The sequence below is a fragment of the Pleurodeles waltl genome, chromosome 3_2 (genome assembly GCF_031143425.1).
Source record: "Pleurodeles waltl isolate 20211129_DDA chromosome 3_2, aPleWal1.hap1.20221129, whole genome shotgun sequence".
NCBI lineage: Eukaryota > Metazoa > Chordata > Amphibia > Caudata > Salamandridae > Pleurodeles > Pleurodeles waltl.
The window spans coordinates 170,291,762-170,310,071 of NC_090441.1; the positions used below are offsets into that span (position 1 = coordinate 170,291,762).

At 44.2% G+C, this 18,310-nt stretch overlaps 1 protein-coding gene across 1 annotated transcript in view; it reads right to left on the bottom strand.

Annotated features, from left to right (window-relative positions):
* Nucleotides 1–2,322: 2,322 nt before the first annotated feature.
* LOC138286631 (C-X-C chemokine receptor type 2-like) overlaps nt 2,323–18,310 on the bottom strand; it is a 31,220-nt gene continuing 15,232 nt past the window's right edge. The window contains exon 2 of the mRNA XM_069227082.1: nt 2,323–3,807. Within this exon, the coding sequence (XP_069083183.1) occupies nt 2,723–3,807 (1,085 nt within the window). The 3' untranslated portion in view covers nt 2,323–2,722. The remainder of the gene's footprint in view (nt 3,808–18,310) is intronic.

Consider the following 18,310-nt stretch of genomic DNA (forward strand, 5'->3'; position numbering starts at 1 on the left):
AGCAGCTGAAAAATAAAACATTATTAAGATATCATTTTATTTTTCAGCTTCTGGCTCAGTAAGTGGGGCGACACTCTTTGCGAAGGAGCCGTCCCTGGCATTTGTATGTTCTCGTTCATTTGTCAGTGACATGACAGCTGTGTGATCTTGGGACAAAACTCATTTCACTGCACTGTGTGCTAGTGCCACCACTGACAATGGGAAGCCACAACTGCATTCTGTGGTGGCGCTGCTCGGATATGGGCATCCCTGCAGTTCAGCATTTCCTCCATCTGATAACACTGAAGGTGCACTCTCATTTCAAAGTGTCCCTGGAAAGTGATTGCCAAGATACTGCGACACCTGTCGGCACCCACAATAATTTCATTTCATTTTACAGATATTCCCCGCATTTTCACCAACAGCCTATCAAAATCATCTGAATACACTGATGTAAGTCTCTTCATCCACATTTCTCTATTTTTGTAAAGCAACTTTACGAATCCTTGTCTTGAAGCATTTGGATATATTCCTCTAGAAACGCTGTTCTATAAAATAATAGTTTTCACATAGAAATTATTGTAAGACTGAGAAATAGCCAGGTTGAGTTAAAAAAAAAAAATCAGCACGCTCAATTGTGCGCTTTCAATCTACAGTACTAGTAGGTAGTGACTCTGGAAGTAGCTCAGCCTCTAATATATACATACTAGGGGTGGGGAAAACTCACGGAATTACATAAAAACTCTGTAAGATTCCATGGAGCTCCGCGAATGGTCAGAAACTACGCAGCTCATGCCACAATTTAGTACCAGTTCTCGAGCGGCACCATGCATTGTGCAAGAGAGTGTGGCTATTCGAGTTGATTTTGCTGCTGCTCGAGTAGAAAATCTACCAGAGCTGCAGCAAATCTACTCAAACAGCAGCCCTTTGACTGCGGCTGCTTGAGACTACCCGCTTTACAAAATCACACTAGATGATGCCAAATCTCACTGGTGCTCGCCAGCTCATATTTTCTGAAGCCTCGTGGGGATAATTCTGCCACGTGGAGAAGGAAAGAATTTGGCCAGACCTCCACATTAAAGAGTAACGCAGAGTGACCAAAATTCCACCAATTCTGCAGTTGGAATGAAACATTACGCCCACACCTAACTCCATGCCCAGGAACAGAGTTTGAGCAAGAGGAACAGCTTAGTATGTTGACCACTCTCCCTGAACCTGGGCATCCGGCCATGGTCCTCTGCACCCAGGCCGAGTACCTACCTGGCTCCCTTTAGACCCTATATTGCGAGTAGCATAGTAAGGATGGGCCCTTGTGCAAGCAAGGAAAGTGCCCCCTTTGACTGCTGTTTGGGTAGTAATTTACAGGTATTGTCAGGGTTCATTGGGCCCCTAATGGTTTTTCGCCCCGGTGACACAGCACCTGTTCCACCAATCGTAGCTCTGTCCCTGTATATTGCTCAGAAGTCCCAGCTTCTCAAGTATTCTGCACCACGGGGTGAGGCGGGCGAAATAAATAGAACTCGCTCACCAGCCCCCACCTCTCCTCACTAGCACCCACCAGAGACCTCACCCCTGAGACCAGTGCTGCTGGGTAAAAGCAGTAGCTCCCAGGATCTCTGTCACACCTGGAAGGAGCATGGGTGCAAACACACCACATGCATTCTGTTCATGCAAAGGGGTCTGCTTGACTGTAAGTGTTTTTTCTTGCTGATCACCAGGCTATAACACGCGCATTGGGGCTGCAGTGGCCTTTCAGATTGTGCTCCAGCCGCAGAGCTGGCCTAAGCACGATGGCCACCTTAATACTTTTTAAAATGACCAACCGGCCTACTAGCTGGCTTTTATCACAGGTCCATCAGCGATGGTTGATTGCCCGGTTCGCCTATCCAATCCTGGTGTAAACCATGGTATCACAAATATCACAAAATTGAGAGTCAATGAATTACCGCCACATGGAGGATATTAGATAGGGTTTGTTTCCCACAGGCAGACACTCCCCCCTTTGGTGGTCTATCTTTGGAAAAAGCCTAGTGATCAACAGGAGTGTCATATCACCATGGCATGCTGGATCAGCCAGATGTTTTTCAATCCCCAAAAGTAGGTCTTCTCATAAAGGTGGGAACTACTTATGGGAAATGAGTCAGCTGGATGGGTAGGCATATTTCATTTTGGTGGCCAGCCACAGCTGGGAAGCAGGGACACTGTTTCTACTGCCCAGACCTGCTGTAGCTTGCCAAACTGTAAGAGATACATTTAATGATTTCTCAGGGCTACACTTTTCATTGCTATGTCACTGTATTCTAGTTTACATTTTTTCTGACATCAGTGGTTAGACATATTTTTGGGGATTTTTAAGGGATACCTTTTTTTATTTTCTTTACATATATACATTCACATTACAGTGTGTGAATAAGAAGAATGTCTTCTTTTCTACATCACTGGAGAATGTTTTTCCAACCAATCATTCCAAACATTACAAATAAAGATACATTCTTAACATTGGTCCATTATTTTGTTGTCAACTTCAAATAATAGTCCATGAGTGACAGAAAATATCACAGTGACATAGATATCTGTGGAAAGTAGGGGATCTGAAACTAGGCACTGTACAACATTAGAATCGATATTCAGTTTGACATGTGGCATCGAGTTCTTCTCGACTCTAGCAGATCAAAGTGGCCACATTGACATGTCTCGTTGTGCTGCGTTCATGTCTTCCAGTGTATTAGACCTCACTTTGCAGCTACATTGTGGTGCTGGTGTTTCCAGAGGTGGACATGTTGGATGAACTGCGACCATACTTAGACAAGAATGTCTTGCTGACCATGCCATGGTTAGCCAAAATCCTGAGGAAGCTGTTCCTGAACTTCTGGCCGATGAAGGCATATAGAATGGGGTTGATACAACTATGCATGAAGCCAAACATCTCTGTCACAGATATGGCAGTCTCAACCTCAGCCCTCCTCTGGCATGTCTCGTCAATGATTTGGCTCCTCATAAGGGAGTCAATGAAGAAAGTGATGTTGTAGGGCAGCCAACAGAAGAGGAAGGCTATGACCACCGCAAAGATGACCTTCATGGCTCTGGTTTTCTGGTTGTTCTTATTTTGGCAAAGTGTTTTGATGGTAGTACCGTAGCAGAAAAGCATGACGAGCAGGGGGAGGAAGAACCCAAAGATGTGGCGGCTGATCCGGAGAATGATCCTCCATCGGTCAGTGTCATCAGAGCCCAGGTTCTCATAGCAGACCCGGCCATTCCTTGGAGTTTTAAAATCTGTGCGGAAGATGAGAATAGGCATAGACAACAAGATGGAGACTATCCAGATCCCCAGGCAGATAAATTTGACCAGATGCCTCTTCTGCATGGCTGCTTCAGTAGCACGAACAATGGCAAGATACCGGTCAATACTGATGCACGCCAGAAGGAGGATTCCACTGTAGAAGTTGACCTCTTGCAGCCCAGAGATGGCCTTGCACATTGCGATCCCGAACACCCATTCTGTTGCTCTATAGACCGCCCAGAAAGGCAGAGTGACTGCAAACAATAGATCTGCAATGGCCAAGTGCAAGAGGTAAACATCGGTAGACGACCGCTTCAGCCGATTGTAGCAGATCACAAAGACTACAAGGGAGTTTCCTACCAGGCTGAGGAAGAACACCAGGCAATAGACAACGACCACCAAGTTCTTGTTTAGGTGCCAGGGATCACTGCAGGGAGCCGTGTCTGCACTTGGGATGATCGTGTTGTAGTCACTCGAGTTAAACAAGTCCTCAAAATCTGAAGCATCGAAGATCAGCGACATTTTTGGGATCTGGTGTACTTGGCTTCCTGAAAAAATACAAGCGACACAAAGTGAGCACCAGTGAGACACATCTATGCTGCAAGCCCATAAATAAAGCAGAACATTTTCTATAGTCTACTGTCTTAACCTCACTTTGAAGCCCAGGTATGATGGCTTGATGCCTGCTTGTACCTCATTGTGCAGCAAGATCGTGATGCCTGATTTCTAGGAGGTGTCTATGTGTTGCCAGTTTCCAGATTGCCTGCTGTGGCTCAAGAGAACAAGGAAACATCATTACCCAGAGCATGCAGGCGAAGGGAAAGTATTTGAGCTCTAAATGGGTAAATACTGTGGGTGCTATAAAACAAGACAGTATTGTGATGCTCCTGGGAGCCTTGGGATTAAGGACAAGCGCCTTCATGCAAGCTCCAACTAATGTTCCGACATGATTCCATTTGCATTGTTTAGACCTGAGCTTCTTCTAGCTGAAAAGAAGGAGCACTGTGTTGATGTACATGCCACAGAAAAGTGTATGGGACCGGAATGGCCAAGTTTAGATGCTAGTGGGGTTCTTCAACCTTTCATCATAATGAGTGACATTTAGCTGGTAATAGTAATATCTGTAACTATTAGAAATCATGCTTGATCTGTTGACAGGTACTTTCTATTGGATTCCGATGGATGCACGTTAGAATTGGTTGTCTATTATTGATGGTTAATGCCCCTTTCACTCTTTGCCTACCAAGAAGGTTTTCAAAAGAAATCACAAACTTTGTAAGTTTTATAAAGTTAGTGAAGTTTATAAACACATATATAAAAACAAAAGTTGTTAGTTTTACGTTGGACAAAAAAATATGTAAAACCCAGTTTCATGTTTTTGGCAAACTTTGGAGAGTTTCCTAAGGTAAGACAAAGTAGCTCTATGTCTACTGTGCATCAAGGGTAGGATTCCATGGAACCACCTATGGGCTTTGGCGTAAAGTCCTAACTACTAACATAAATAGATGGGGTTTTGCACCAAATCTTTATGCCTCCTCAAGGCAGGCGTAACAGTGGCATTTCTTAATTTTCAATGATTTTCAAACTTTGCTTGTGTGCTGCATTGCACATAAAACGTGTGAAAAATATTAACTTATAGTTTTTGAGCTGAAAGGCTCCCCTACCAGTACAAAACCTATGTTTGACACAACACATAGCCTTGCACTATGGTGCAATTGTGTGTTTTGGTTGACACACTGCAGTTAAAAGTGCTCCGGCGCTGGAGAGAGAAAAATAGCGCCATATCTTAGTGGATATGGAGTTGATTTTCCTCTTACCTTTTGATGAATGCAGTGTACCAACTTTGGTTGCTGTGTTGCATTGCGCCACATTTTAGTAAATGTTGTCTTTTTATATATATATATATATATATATATATATATATATATATATATATATATGGATGACTGTAGAACAAAGCAAATTTTCCAATAAGCAAGTTAGTATGATTCAGAACTTAAATGTCAATAGATGAATTGGACACCTGAGTTCTAGTCCCACTGTCTTGTGTGATCATAGAAACATGTTATCTTTTTTATACTTCAACTATCCTTTTGGTAAAAATCTGTAAGTGCTGAGAAATAGGGTTTGTGTAGATACTAAATGCTTTACAGATAAACTGTACAATTAGATATAAACAAACATTCCATCTGCTGCAGATCCCACTTAATGAAGGGTTTTAAGTTTGGTTAGTGATCTAGAAAGGAATCCTGCTCCAAAACCAATTGCCTGAGATCCTGACCATGAGTACGAATGACTTGAGGACCACGAGTTCGAATAGAGTCACTTCTAAGGGTTAGTAAGGTACAGCCTGTCAGGTATGAAAGAGGAGCAGTAAATCCCAGGATGACACGGAGGATAAGTAACCAGCTTACCTAGTTCAAAGACCTGAGCTACATGATCAACAGGGGTTATTATCATACAATCTCCTGACGGATGCTGTGATGGCTGCCAGCTGCGTCCTCAGTTTGGGATGAGGTGACACCTGAGGGAGTGTGTCTTCAGTCCCTCACAGTGACACTGATCCAGGCCTATTGAGGATTATCAATGCTGTCCACGCCACCTCAAGTTTGCCACCTCTTTTCTACAGTTCAGAAAGAAACTAAAAGCCAGCTCTTGAAGATACTCCGTCTTTGCTCACCTACCTACTAGTACCTCTAGCCACAACCCTCCGATTGGACTCCACTCTACCCACATTCTCTACTGAGACCCACAAATGTGAACTATTCCTTCTGGGGGCTGTCCCACCCTAGTGCTCTACAGAGGTCCGCTGCTTCTAAACTGGATGTCTGCTATGGTCTAGATACACACTTACATAATACATTCATGTCTACATACATTTCCTCCAAATGGCCATCTGAGATCAAGCAGTGATCTCAAACTGATCAGTCTCAAATCTGGGGAAGATTGATAACTGGTGGCAGTTCATCCTCTAATCATTAGAGTCGCTTATTTTTAAACCTAATGAAAGTCTTGAACCATATTAAATTCTGGGTTGTTCATTTAGGAAGAATATAACCACACCCATTGCATCATCACATCACCTTTGGTAACATCCCACACCGTATGATTGTAAGAAGACATTGTGTACGCTTCTGCCCTCATCCTCCCACCAGCTCGTGCAATGACTCAGACAATCACGTAAAACCTTTCGACACCGTGAACCGGCTGCGCTATGTACCCAAGGTGGAGAAGTTCCAGCTTACAAGAGGCCTTCCTCGAAGCTGTTGGTCAATTCTCCATTTCCCCTTTGTCCGGTAATCGTACTCAAGCAAACATAGCGCCTTGTCAAGCGACAGGATAAACAGGTCCGGCCCATCCATGCTCATTTAAAAAGTGAAGAATACACAAGGTCCAAAAGTCATGTTTTGGCAACAGAAAAGTCCAAGAAAACATATCACAGAATTGTTCAGATCAGGTGTGATCATGTCTGTCTAGCAAGACTGGCTATGTTGCAGATTTTCATGATACTTGCTTGGTATTTAAATGAATGCAATTGGAATTCATACATATGTGAATGTTGTGGAAGTCTAGCAGGGATCAGGAAAACAAACTTTATGTTTGCATTATTAAATGGCACACTGCAGTGCATAAGTTGAAGTTTGACAGTGCCGGGCCAGCCTCATAGCCAGTAACAAACTGACCAGTGACACATGGTGCTTGGCCACGTTACAGGCCTCACATTGTCAATCACACTGTGAGTGAGTCCAGAACTGTCATATATCAGACGATGGAAGGGTGCGGGGAGAGGGTTTTGAACAATGGCGCCAGTCTAGCTAGAGCCAGATTGGGAGCATCGCGGGAGCAGAGGAGTCACGTAAAATCACCTTTATCATTTACTGCTGCGTATTGGGGAGTTTAGTGCATGTGCCTCTATGTTTACATGTGTGTGTTGATGGGGGGGTAAGTCGTGTGTATGTGTGTGTGTGGGGTCATGTATAACCCACCCTCTGAAGACCGGATCAGTCCTCATTGGTGAACACTGTGGGGCCCAGACAAACACTATCCATGTGAGGACCAGTGTGTTATGAGGACCCGTCCCCGTAGTGTGTTGAGGTAGTTTTGAGCGAGTGCATCAAAAAACTGGAAGTGCAGTTATATTTGCATCTGGCCGGTTTATAACCCTCCCTACTATCAAAGTGCGTGTGGAGTTAGAATAGTAAATACACACATCATTATGATCAAGGGCCGGTCCTCATAATTATAGGTGTGGTATTTTGTGTGTGTGTTTGTGTGTGTGTGTGTGTGTGTGCGCGCGCGCGTGCAAACATGTGTGTTTAAGAGAGGGAGGGAAGGAGAGTTTAATTTAGAGTTTTTACTTCTGGAATTGGCCAAAATCGTTTGATTTTACTAAAATTATATGTCGAATGTACCTACCAGAAGTACATTAGACATATAATTTTCAGCTAGGCCTCTTCGTCCATTGGTCTGTTTAACGGTCACCCTATTTTTTTCTTCAGTTATTGACTATCTCAGTTGTGAGTGGTAGCATTCTGCCTTTTCAAAAGAAGCACATCCACATACAATTTAGTTCCTTTAAGTGCCAGAGACTGCTATTGCAATGTGTGATTTTTTTAGATTATTGTACTCAATGTACTGTTAGGCAATGTTTGTTTTATTAGATTGGCGAGGGCTTGGGAGCTTCCTGAACAAAGGTTTGCAAACACCATGGCGAAAAAAAACAAGAACTGAAAAAATGTCAAAAGGTTGGCAAGCAACACCAGTCCTATTGGCTTTGTCTTTTTTGATGGAACTATGTGAACATAACATTACGGAAAACATGACAAATGTAAGGCAAAAGAAATAGGGCTACAAATACCTTTCCAACAGTGACAACCTTATAGCAATACATCCCATGAAAGTTACCATCCAAATACTTAATGGCATGAATAACTTTTGCAAATAAATAGAAACTTGAACTTTAATGAAGGTGTGAGTGTATATCCTGGCTCCATCCTGCTCTGGAGGCTTCCTGACCCTTAGAGTCTCGAGTGATTCCTGGCATCTGTGCCCTTCCCTACAGTATAAACCGTCAATCGCTCACATCACAGGGCTCACTCCTACCAGGATGGTGGGTATTCTTGTCATATTTCTTCCATCCATAGTGGGAAGGCGCCCACCCAGCATAATGCTGGCCTTGCCATATGACTCTTGGCATACCGATAGGATCCTAGGCATGATGCTGCCTCACCCTGGCATCATAGTTAGGCTCTGCATACTGTTGAGGACCTTGGCATAATGGTCCTTTTCCCTGGCACAATGTCCTTTTCATGATGGTGCCCTCTCTTTGCATCCCACTCTGGTGCCATCTTTGGCATATTGTGGATATCTTTGGCATCATGGAGCTCGTCTGTGGCATACGGCTGGCTCTGGCTTAAAGCTGCAGATTCTAAAGTGCCAGCCTTCATGTAGGTGTAAATGTTTAACTAGAAACTGTGGAGTGTGCATGATGGCCAAAACTATAATCTGTGTGGTTTGTGGAGATCACAATGACTTTTCTTCTGTGAACGTTGTAGAAAAGTGGCTCTTTCTAGCTTGGTTACCCCCACTTTTTGCTTTTTTGTCAGTGTGTTTGACTGTGTCTACTGGGATCCTGCTAATCAGGCAAGGTGCAGAGTACCTGTGTGTGAAGGCACCCCTGCATTAGCAGAGGTGCCCCCACGACCTCCAGGACCATTTTCCTGGACTTCGTGAGTGCGGGGTGCCATTTTAGGTGTGTACCGTGCATAGATCACTACCTATGCCCAGCTACATAATGGTAACTCTGAACTTAGACATGTTTGGTATCAAACATGTTGGAATCATACCCAATGCTTTTGCATGCATTGGTTGTATGATTCAATGCTCTCTGGGGTCTCCTTAGAAGACCCCCAGTATTGCCATTTCAGTCTTCTGAGGTTTTCCAGGCAGGCCCAGCTGCTACCACCTCTCAGACAAGTCTTTGCACTCCTGTTGCTTGAGCAGCTCAAGCCCAGGAGGGCAGAATAAAGGATTTCCTTTGGGAGAGGGGTGTTACACCCTCTCCCTTTGGAAATAGGTGTTACAGGCTTCGGAGTGGTAGCCTCCCCAAGCCACAGGAAATGCTCTAAAGGGCACATTTGGAGCCCTCCTTGCATAATCCAGTCTACACCCGTTCAGGGACCCCCCAGTCCCTGCTCTGGTGTGAAACTGGACAAAGGAAAGGGGAGTGACCACTCCCCTGTCCAGCACCATTCCAGGAGTGGTGCTCAGAGCTCCTCCAGAGGGTCCCTGGGTTTTGCCGTCTTGGATTCCAAGTTGGCAGGGCACTCTGGGAGCATCTGAGTGGCCAGTGCCAGCAGGTGATGTTAGAGCCCTCCCCTGATAGGTGCTTACCTGTTAGCTGGCCAATCCTACTTTCAGGGCTATTTAGGGTCTCTCTCTTGGGTGGTTCTTCAGATTCGGATTGCAAGACTCCAGCAGGAATCCTCTGCATCCTTTACTTCACATTCTTGCTGAAGAAACTGCATCTGGACCCTCCAGGAACTCTACAACTGCAACAAAGAAGCACAGATGACATCTGCAACATTGTATCTTCAGCTCCTGCCAGCAACTGCAACTGTTTTACAATTGTGCATCCTCAGAGGACAGCCTGTGTTCAGCCTGGACCAGAAGAACGAATAAATCTCCTTTGGAGACAAGGAGTCACTCCCCCGCTTCAGCAGGCACCTCTCTGCAATGATGACTGATTGTGAGGGATCCCTCTCCTGATGAGCTGCGTGGATCCTGCATCACGGGTGGTGGACTGGAGTGGTCCTGATGTCCAACTGTCCAACTTTGGTGGAGGTAAAAGCTTGCCTCCCCACGAAAGACAGTACCCCCGTGCATCAGATTTTCTGCAGTTGCCAAGGCTTGTTGGCATCTTTCCACAAAGTTCTTGTGCAGCTGTGGCCCCCAGCACTCCTTCCTGCGAAGCACAGCTTCCTGCGTGGTTCTCCGGCGGTGTGGGACCCTTTGTTGTAGTGCTGTGTGGGCCTCCTTTTGCACCTTCTTTGTCCCCCTGCTGTGGGACTCCTGTGCACACTGCCTGGTCATCTGAGGGTTCTCTGAGTTGGTAAGAGTCCCCTCTGACTTCCCTTTCTGGGTAGAGTCCCCCAGGTCCCTCATGGTCTCACGCAGTGCCATTTTCTACTAACTGCAAGCTTTGCATGTGCCAAGGCTTGTGTGCAGAATCTAACAATTCAAACCAGACTGCAATCATCCATCCGGCGTGGGACATCATCTTCACCAACCAGGAACCCGCATCATCTTCTTGGGTGCAGTACTGACAGTTGTTCTTCACCAGTGGTTCTTCTTTTGCACCTTCATCCGGGTTAGCAGGGACTCCTCTTCTCCCTGGACTCTTCTGAGCTTCTTGGACTTGGTCCCCTTTTTCCACAAGTCTTCAGGTCCAGGAATCCATCATTGGTGTCTTGCTGTCTCTTCTGGTTCTCGCATTATCTTCTTTCTCGTGTTCTTGTGTGTTCTAAGAAAGTTACTGTGATTTACTCCTGCTTTCCTGGGTTCTGGGATGGGTTCTATTACTTTCCTTTGGTGTTTTCTAATACTCCCAGTGCCCCTCTACACACTACACTTGCCTAGGTGGGAAACCGACATTCGCATTCCAGTTTCTTAGTATATGGTTTGTGTTCCCCCAAGCCCATTTCTAACTTGTGATTTTCACTAATTGCACTGCTTTCTAACTGTTTTTATGCACATTTTTGCATACTAGTGTATATATTTTATGTATTACTTACCTCCTAAGGGAGTATAGTCTCTATGGTATTTTTGGCATTTGTGCCACCAAAATAAAGTACCTTTATTTTTGTAACTCTGAGTATTTTCTTTCATGTGTGAGTACTGTGTGGCTACAGTGGTATATTGCATGAGCTTTGCATGTCTCCTAGTTAGGCCTTGGCTGCTCATCCACAGCTACCCCTAGAGAGCCTGGCTTCTAGACACTGACTAGATTTCACTAATAAGGGATAACTGGACCTGGTATAAGGTGTAAGAACCATAGGTACCCACTACAAACCAGGCCAGCCTCTTACAAACGTCAGTTAGGGAAACTGTGGGTGGCACAAATTTAACGCCAAAAGACTCAGGGAGGGGGCCAGGGTGGGTAGGTCTCGTACTGCTGGAGGTCACCGGTTCTGTTTGCTGCTGAGTGACAGAGAGTGGTCTAGTGTGATAGAGAATTGTATTACACTTCATGTACACTCATAAATCACATCTTTTTTCTTATATTTGGAGCCACACACATCATACCCGTATTTAGACATGGTGGATAATTGATAGTTGCTGAAGTCCAGGGTGGGTCAGTCCAACCCTATCACCCCCAGACACCTACCCCTCCTGGGCTTTAAACGTGGGCGACCTGGGCAGGTTTGGGGATATGGCTAGGAGAGTGGCCCCTGCCGGGGCCCTTGACAGCAGCAGCTACACGTTCTCTGCCCCAGGAAATCCAGTTCTCTTTCACTGACAGAGGTGGGAAATGAACAAAGTAGAGAGAAACTTGAACAATTAGATCTCAAGTTCTCTTTTCATATCTATTGTACATTTAGGAAGTGCATCGGAGGATTGGGCTAAAATACCTTTAAATGTAAAAAAGATTAGATTTTTTATTAGCTTTTGCTATTCAGTGAATAACACGAAATCGGAAGGTCTTCACTCAACTATCATTTAAAGCATGGTGGTATGTAGTCTGTCATAATCATAGACTGGACACAGCATATATGCGCAGGGTCGGCTCTAGTGCAGTGTGACCGGTGCGGCCGCACTGGGCGCTGACCTGCAAGGGGACATTGACTTCAAAAGGGGGGTGGGGCGCTGTGTTGAGCAACAACTTATAATTTAAAAGCATCTACTCCAGAGTTCCTGGTGCATTCAACTTTCAGGCAACAATAAAAATATAACCATAACTCTTGTGATTAATGTTCCTGCTAGATAGAAAGAGATCAGTGTTTTTGTTTAGTGGCAGTTCTGACTCACCCTAATGTAGGAGGGTTAATATGCCTGCTCCAAAGAGCAGATCTGTATTTTATGTCAATAGCTGAGTGGATTAGTAAAGCCAGTCTTTACCTGAGCTTTAAAACAAATTAAATGTATGTGAAAGTAGGGGATATGGAGGGATGAGAGGCACTTTTGCCGGGTGGTAGTGAGGTATTCTGAGGAGAAGGTCATATAGGGAGGGTCCCTGTATATGCACCCTATGTCACTTGTATTAAGGCGAAAGGACTTATAGAGCCCAGCTACCTACTTTCTTAACAAATCTGCCAAAACATTGTAATGCCCCCCTCACCTGCTGCACAGGAAGTTCTTCAACCTCCACGATTTTCCATTTCTGATGTCATTACTTTTTTATTATAAGTTATATCTCTCTGTATACATTATCACTTCTCTGTGGATTTTGTATCAGGCTACTTTTCTCATGAACCACGTATCCCCCCCACATTCCCCTACCCCATCTCCGGGATACATTTGTACTGATTGTTCTATTTTGTTGTGTCCCTTATTTAAATTGTTGAATATATTATGACTTTATAGTATTTATCATGAAAAACGTATACTTTTAAAAGTTAAGCCAATCACACGTTCTCAGAAAAGAGAAAAGTTTTGCGTAAAAATGATCAAAATTTGCAAAAGAATACCTAGAGATTAGAAATTAGATTAGTGAAGGATATGGTGCACCTATCTTAAAGTCAAAGCAAAAAAGAAAAACAGCATGTGTACAGAATACCTATCAGATGTAATGAGTGATAGATGAGTATGAATACCTCTACTAACAATTGTAATGCACAGCACAGAACACACCATGAGTAATCGCATCACACTTTCAATTGGGCCACTTACTAGCATCCATGTTTTCGGCTTTAGAAGAATAAAGGTCTGTGGTAGCCTGCAGGGATTCAAACAGTACTGTCATTTAAAGGACTGTCTTTATGTGTGCATGTTGTGCTGGACAGGTGTTTGCTAGGGATAAATCTATGCATTTCACTCCTTGAATGGTGGAGATCCCACTGGCAGCCAGGAGAGGGAGAAGGAGGATAGTTAGAGGGAGTGGGAGGTGCTGATTGCCCACTATTTAAGGAAGGAAAGCCAGGAACTGAAATCTGGTCTCTTAGGGGCATATATACAAGGACCTAGCGCCCCAAAGCGTCACTTTTTGTGACACTTCGGTGGCTCTGTGACCTCTGCCATATTTACAGGGTGGTGTTGAGCCACAGGGAAACATAAATCTGAGGCAGCACCAAAAACTAATGCCACCACATGGCGCAATGAGGAGAGCGCCATTGATGATTGTCTATGTGCAAGAAGGTGCCCTTTCCTGCACATAACAATCATTAAATAATGATGATTTGCTACTTCTATGTGTGCTGCATTCTGTAGCACACGTAGAAGTAACAAATCACCATCATAGGTTGTTTATGTGCAGGAAGGGACACCTTCTTGCACATAAACAATCATTCCCTGCAACACAGCCACCCTTGCACTTTAGTGCAAGGGTGTCTGTGTTGGTGCTAGGCAGCTAAATTTAGTGCCACTGCAAGGGAAACACATGAGCCCGCCGTATTTGTGTAAATATGGTGCCTCCCTGCGTTTCTGAAGTGACGCCGCATGGCGCTGGTAGTTTTGGCGGAGCGCCGCTCTTCCCCACTTCCTTCTAAATATGCCCCTTAGTGTCACGGAAAAGATGATCCCAAGGCAACATCAATTTTCCCTCAAATTTAAACACTACCTGGAGTTTTTCAGGACTTTATTCTGACAGGACTTATTACTCAGAGACAAAATAATTGTTTTTTGTTACTGTGGTGACACGAGTGATCAGAGATGCCCTCTTCTTCATTTCTTGTTTTGTGACTCAAGATGAAATCAGAACTTCCCGAAAGTTTCCCAAAGAGCTCCACAGGCCGCAATCATTTCACTTTCTAGAGCACTTTCACCGAAGCATGTTATATAAATGCTAAAGACACTACATGAGATTAAAACACAGTGCAGTGTTAAGGAATGGCTCAGGAGCATCAGGGTGAGGAGAGGAAAGACAACTGAAGACAAAGAAGCCACAGAAAACAGGGAACCCCAAAAAAGCATAAAGACAATGCCACTCGCCTTAAATTGTGGATTATGATGCTCAGTCTATGTAGGTAGGAAAAGCTGATTTTTGTCTCTGCCAACCTCAAGAGATCTGTCTTTAAAAGATTAGCAACCCTCATGAACTTAACAAAATGTATAGAGAAAAAAATGATAAAAAATGATAAACCTATGTGTGTGTGTGTGTGTGTGTAAAACGTCAACATGACTTCTAGAACTCCCATAAAAACCTTTGTGTCTCAAACCCTTGCCACTAGTCACCATATGGCACACTACATTAATTTGAAAAGCGTCTAAGATGTGCAGTTTGCTTAATTGAGCTCGAAGAATAAACACTTGTCCCACCTCGTGAGTTTATCAGCATATTTGGGCAAATATTACCACCAACGGGCAAAGGGGGCAAAATCATAAATACAACTGAAGAGACTACATATGAAGGGATTAAGATGATTTGATTGTTTTTTCTTTCCTTCTGTTAATCCCCAAATACTGTAAGATTCTCACCCAAATATGGTTTGTGAAATTGGTATTCTCCATAGTCTCTTAATGGCTGCGTAACTCATCACTGAGGCTGGCTTTATGGATGTCTGCTGGGAATTGATTAACATATGAAAAGTGGACAATATTGGGGTGGGCAAGGTTTATGTCTTTTCTTCACTAGAGAAGTGTTGCGAAGTTCTCTCTTTTTGCTGCTCCCATAGGTTGAGAAGGTTCAAAGTTTCCCTTGCCCGATCTGAATTTTCTTTTTTGTATAGCTAGATAATTTTCCAAATAACTGTACAAGCCAAGCTGGAAAATGTATGCAAGATATTTACCACCAAGGTTACCTTTAGCAAAGCTTTTTAGCAAATGGTTGAAGCATTATTCCCTACAAGTATGATTCAGAACTTAAATATCAATAGATGAATTGAACACCTGAGTTCTAGTCCCACTGTCTTGTGTGATCATAGAAAAACGTTATCCTTCTAAACTTCAACTGTCCAATTGGTAAAAATAAATAGGTGCTGAGAAATAGGGTTTGTGTAGCTACTAAGGGCCAGATGCAGGAAACAAATAGCGAGTCGCAAACGGCAAAAATTGCCGTTTGCGACTCGCTATTCGCGTTTCCCAATGCAGAAATGCATTTTGCGAGTCGGTACCGACTCGCAATATGCATTTCCGAATCGCAAATAGGAAGGGGTGTTTCCTTCCTATTTGCGATTCTGAGTGGTATGCAATACCATTTGGTGTCGCAGTTACCATCCACTTCAAGTGGATGGTAACCCATTCGCAAATTGGAAGGGGTCCCCATGGGACCCCTTCCACTTTGTGAATGGACCCACAAATATTTTTTCAGGGTAGGTAGTGGTCCAAGAGACCACTACCTGCCCTGAAAAAAAAACGAAACTAAAGGTTTCGGTTTTTTTTTTTAAGTGCAGCTCGTTTTCCTTTAATGAAAACGGGCTACACTTAAAAAAAAAAAACTGCTTTATATAAAGCAGTCACGAACATGGAGGTCTGCTGACGACAGCAGGCCTCCATGTTTGTGAGTGCCTAGACTCGCTATGGGGCCGCGATTAGTGACCCACCTCATGAATATTAATGAGGTGGGTCATTGCGACCCCATAGCGAGTCGCAGTCGGTGTCTGAGACACCGTACTGCATACCAATTTGCGAGTTGCAAATTGCGAGCCGCAGGGACTCGCAATTTGCAAGTCGCAAATTAGCATTTTGCTACATCTGGCCCTTAATGCTTTACAGATAAACTGTACAATTAGATATAAACAAACATTCCTTCTGCTGCAGATCCCACTTAATGAAGGATTTTAAGTTTGGTTAGTGGTCTAGAAAGGAATCCTGCTCCAAAACCAATTGCCTGAGATCCTGACCATGACTACGAATGACTTGAGGACCACAAGTTCGAATAGAGTCACTTCTAAGGGTTAGTAAGGTACAGCCTGTCAGGTATGAAAGAGGAGCAGTAAATCCTAAAATGACACGGAGGATAAGTAACCAGCTTACCTAGTTCAAAGACCGGAGCTACATGATCAACTGGGGTTGCTTTCATAGCATCTCCTGACGGATGCTGTGATGGCTGCCAGCTGCGTCCTCTTTTTGGGATGAGGTGACACCTGAGGGAGTGTGTCTTCAGTCCCTCACAGTGACACTGATCCAGGCCTATTGAGGATTATCAATGCTGTCCATGCCACCTCAAGCTTGCCTCCTCTTTTCTACAGTTCAGAAAGAAACTAAAAGCCAGCTCTTGAAGATACTCCGTCTTTGCTCACCTACCTGCTAGTACCTCTAGCCACAACCCTCCGATTGGACTCCACTCTACCCACATTCTCTACTGAGACACACAAATGTGAACTATTCCTTCTGGGGGCTGTCCCACTCTAGTGCTCTACAGAGGTCTGCTGCTTCTAAACTGGATGTCTCCTATGGTCTAGATACACACTTACATGATGCATTCATGTCTAAATACATTTCCTCCAAATGGCCTTCTAAGATCAAGCAGTGATCTCAAATTTATCAGTCTCAAATCTAAAGAAAATTGATAACTGGTGGCAGTTCATCCTCTACTCATTAGAGTGGCTCATTTTGAAACCTAAGGAAAGGCTTGAACTACATTAAATTCTGGGTTGTTCATTTAGGAAAAATATAACCACACCTATTGCATCATCACATCACCTTTGGTAACATTCCACACTGTATGATTGAAACTAGGTGAACTAAGAAGACATTGTGTACGTTTCTGCCCTCGTCCTCCCACCAGCTCGTGCCATGACTCAGACAATCACGTAAAACCTTTCGACACCGTGAACCGGCTGCGCTATGTACCCAAGGTGGAGAAGTTCCAGCTTACAAGAGGCCATCCTCGAAGCTGTTGGTCAATTCTCCATTTCCCCTTTGTCCGGTAATCGTACTCAACCAAACATAGTGCCTTGTCAAGCGACAAGATAAACAGGTCGGGCTCATCCATGCTCATTAAAAAAGTGAAGAATACACAATGTCCAAAAATTATGTTTTGGCAACAGAAAAGTCCAAGAAAACATATCACAGATTTGTTCAGACCAGGTGTGATCATGTCTGTCTAGCAAGACTGGATAGGTTGCAGATTTTCATGATACCTGCTTGGTATTTAAATGAATGCCATTGGAATTCATTGCAGATGTGAATGTTGTGGAAATCTAGCAGGGATCAGGAAAACACAGGTAAATGTTTGCATTATTAAATGGCACACTGCAGTGCATAAGTTGAAGTTTGACAGTGTCGGGCCAGCCGCATAGCCAGTAACAAACTGACCAGTGACACATGGTGCTTGGCCATGTTACAGGCCTCACATTGTCAATCCCACTGTGAGTGAGTCCAGAACTGTCACATGTCAGACGACGGGAAGGTGTGGGGAGAGGGCTTTGAACAATGGCGCCAGGCTAGCTAGAGCCAGATTGGGAGCATCGTGGGAGCAGAGGAGTCACGTAAAATCACCTTTATCATTTACTGCAGCGTATTGGGTAGTTTAGTGCATGTGCCTCTGTGTTTACATGTGTGTGTTCATGGGGGGGTAAGGTGTGTGTATGTGTGTGTGTGGGGTCATGTATAACCCACACTCTGAAGACCGGATCAGTCCTCATAGGTGAACACTGTCAGGCCCAGACAAACACTATCCTTGTGAGGACCGGTGCGTTATGAGGACCCGTCCCCGTAGTGTGTTTAGGTAGTTTTGAGCGAGTGCATCAAAAAACTGAACGTGCCGTTATGGTTGCCTCCGTTCGCTTTATAACCTTCTCTACTATCAAAGCACGTGTGGAGTTAGAATAGCAAATACACACTTCATTACGGTCAACTGTGTGTGTATGTGTGTGTGTGTGTGCGCACACGCGCAAACGTGTGTGTTTAAGAGAGGGAGGGAAGGAGAGTTTAATTTAAAGTTTTTACTTCTGG